The sequence below is a fragment of the Typha latifolia genome, chromosome 6, assembly GCF_019914945.1.
Source record: "Typha latifolia isolate L0001 chromosome 6, TyphaL0001v2, whole genome shotgun sequence".
NCBI classification, from domain to species: domain Eukaryota; kingdom Viridiplantae; phylum Streptophyta; class Magnoliopsida; order Poales; family Typhaceae; genus Typha; species Typha latifolia.
In genome coordinates, this window is record NC_133091.1 from 4,750,939 (window position 1) to 4,754,229 (window position 3,291).

Here is a 3,291-nt window from a genome sequence, read left to right on the forward strand (position 1 = left end):
AGGGCTAAGTCCCTTGGTGGGCCTAATCAGGCCCAAAACATCCGTAGGATAACTGTCCGGATACTGTGCGCGTTATCCGAGGAAAAGATGGATAGATTTCTGTTTGAGAAAAGGCCATTGGAGTACAACCTCGGAGGATAAGATGGTTGGAATAGCGATATTTCTCAAGTTGCTTGCTTCAACTGAGTTTTTTTCCCTCTTCTTCCCCCCTTCGTTACTTCTTTCTAGTCAAGAACATCATTTTCAAAGAGCAAACAACATGGCAAATTCCAAGTATAAATCAGTACTTCATGGTTTCGAACAGTAGACTCAAATTATGTACTAAATCTCACCATGGAACTCAATAGTATCCATCCATGGGGATTCAAATGAAGTTTCTCATGAGATTGACACCTCTCTCTCTCTCTCTCTCTATCTCACTTTTTCCTCTAGATCTCCTTGTCTGGCCTGTGGGATGCATCGAGATGAACATAGAACTACTACACAATTACAAAACCACACATATGAACATGTTAACGTCGCAAAACACAACGCATCGATGATCACGAGCTCGTGTTATGATCCCCAACCCTCGACTTATCGAGCATCGACCACATTATGTGAACATCCTCATAAGGACACGCCATCACCTCGCCATGAAGCTTCAAGCTATTATGGTCGTGACCTGCAACAATAAACAAATTGCCTCTGAGAGATGACCTTTTACGTACTGGTATATCTACATAGCTAGATACATTGTACAGCGTATTGATGCTTGGGAAGCTAGGAAAAGCTTTACAAACCAGCTTGTGGCTTCTTCTCTTTTGGTGAGTTGAAGACAGTGCAGGCTTTTCTGAAGGGGGTGGTGATGGTCCGAACCCAAGAACCCATGAAGGGTAGCTTAGATGATAATGATGATGATGATCAGGAGATGGGTGCACGGATGTTGATCTAAAAATCTAGTACAAACCTTGCTATCTATATGTAGTGCTAGTGCTGGGGGAGATTGAGAAGAGTTTGATGATGATGATGATGATGATGATGATGATTAGGAGAGGAACATAGAGGAGGCAAGATCCGAGAGGTGAGGTCTCTATGGAACCAAGTATTGCACGAGCACATGCTTCTTGTTATTCCCTCAGCTGGTCTCCAACACACTCAAATGCTTCTTGTCTACTTACTTTTCTTTCATGTTTTTGCAAGTGGTAATATAATTGTATGCTCTCCACTTGTTCTAATTCCCTAATGTTATTTTCTCAAACAAAATAAATTAATTAATTAAAGATACTTTAAAAAAAAATTCCAGGGCTCGTAGGTTATATATATAGATTAGATCCGAAATCTCTCGGAGAATTAGGTTAGACAATTGGGATAACATTTGAGGGCTCTCTCTAATTGAAAACCGAGTTATCTCCTAACCATTTCTTCAAGAAATGATAGTTACTGTGCAAAATCTGTTGTGCATAGAACAATATGTTAAAAATAATAAAAGATACCTTCGTATAATTTAATAGAGTAGAAGAGTCTAAAAGATAGAGTATGAGTATAATAATCATTTTACTTATACTTGCTCTAGAAATAATAGTCCTTGCTCTCTCTATATCAGTTCCCTATTTATTCAAATTACAAATGCAAGATTCAGCATCAGAATCACATCCTATTTCTTCTCCTCTTCTTCTACTGCCATTGAAATGGTATACTTTACCAATTAATTCACTGAAAGATTCTTCCTGAGGAGATGTATAGCTGACTTCGGAATTCCAATTACTTAGGAAGTTGGATGATTTGGGTCCACGAGTTGATCCAAAATATTTCTCCAACATATCGAAGCAAAAATATACCGAAATTTATTTATTTATTTTCTTTTAAAAGTGTGAATCTGATTACTTTCTTTAAATTTTATTAATTTTTGCCATCAATGATTGCAAGTATTTTATGTTTTCCGTCCACGTGATGTGTCGGTGTCACATCCGGAGGATTCCCAGCAGCCCGTACATCGAGAACTGTGCGTAGATGCTGCCTCATCTAAAGAATAACAATTTGGTGTCGATGAACACTGCAATACGATTGGAGATTGCCATCCACTTTTAAGTCATGCGTGCCATGATTTCGTTGATTTAAGCGCAAGAGATCCGCATTATTGTACCTTAAAGTCTTTTAGAAAGGCGTACTCAATGTTGTCCCTTGGCACTCCGCACTTGGAGCCCGTACGGCTAAAATGTATTAAAGAGAATTAAGTCTATTCTTCAGAAATCACAAGCTATAATGAGTTCGAATTTGTAAGTACTGATGTACAAAGGTAACTTTATTCTTTAAAGACGATGATGACCCATTTCTCTCATCAGCTAGGTTAAAATAGTTAGCACGATGTTGGGAGGTAGCGGTGATCAGTGAGGATGACCCATGCTCTCCAAGAAATGCAATGACGAGATTACAAGCTTTGAGCTTCCTATGCTTGAGTGGGGAATTTAGGAACACCATATCTATCTGTACGGAGAGATGAACTTTAGAATTTCAACTTCATCTTTCGAGGGTTCTAGTTGTCTTGTCTACATTTCTATCTTCTATAGACCACCAATTACATTCACATTAGAATTTATAAATCATAAAAAAATTTGAGGGTGCTCTATTGATCCACAAATTTGGTAGACTATTAAAATACACATTTGATAGGTCCTAGAGACATATATCAAAGCCCATCTTTATCTTTAACATTTCCCAACAAAGCCCTCTCATATCTATCGTCTGGTGCACACATATGAGAAGACCTAGTATCAATAAGGATATATAGTGAACACTAACCAGGAACAAGGATTTGAATGGTGCGAGTTATCCAAGGAAAATATTCTTTTTTCTATTTGATTAAGGGACTTGGAGAGTTGGAGTAGGATTGCAATCCCAGAGTTGCATGATAATATTGCTTGCAGCTGATATGTCAAAATTAGACCCCTTTTAAGCAATAGGTTTGACAGATTGACCATTTTGGTAAATAAGTTTCTGAGGAGGCTTAGTTTGGTAAAAGAAACTCCCTCTATTTGCTAAAAATTTCAAGCTACATCCAACAACTTAATAGATAAACATAATTTAATCAGATCATTGTGTTAACTAAATTATAGAAATAAATTAAGCCTCTAAACTACTAACGTACCATCCAAAGATCAAAATATCATTTGAAATAACCAAAGTATTCTAGTTTTTATTCAATTCGCTAAATTTTCTCAGGAGTTGTTTTATTTAGAACGTAGACAAAATGTAGTTTGTTATTTGTAATTTTCTCAAAAGATGAAAAGCAAGAAAAATAGATATGTAATA

The 3,291-nt window shown here is 36.9% G+C and overlaps 1 protein-coding gene across 1 annotated transcript; it reads right to left on the reverse strand.

The window, feature by feature from the left end:
- Window positions 1-289: 289 nt before the first annotated feature.
- Window positions 290-985, reverse strand: LOC140791269 (uncharacterized). The gene is made up of 2 exons (XM_073141746.1): window positions 783-985; window positions 290-709 (listed from the first exon to the last, which is right to left on the reverse strand). The coding sequence occupies exons 1-2, from the start codon at window positions 868-870 to the stop codon at window positions 543-545; spliced, it is 255 nt and encodes an 84-aa protein (XP_072997847.1). The 5' UTR covers window positions 871-985; the 3' UTR covers window positions 290-542.
- Window positions 986-3,291: the final 2,306 nt, after the last annotated feature.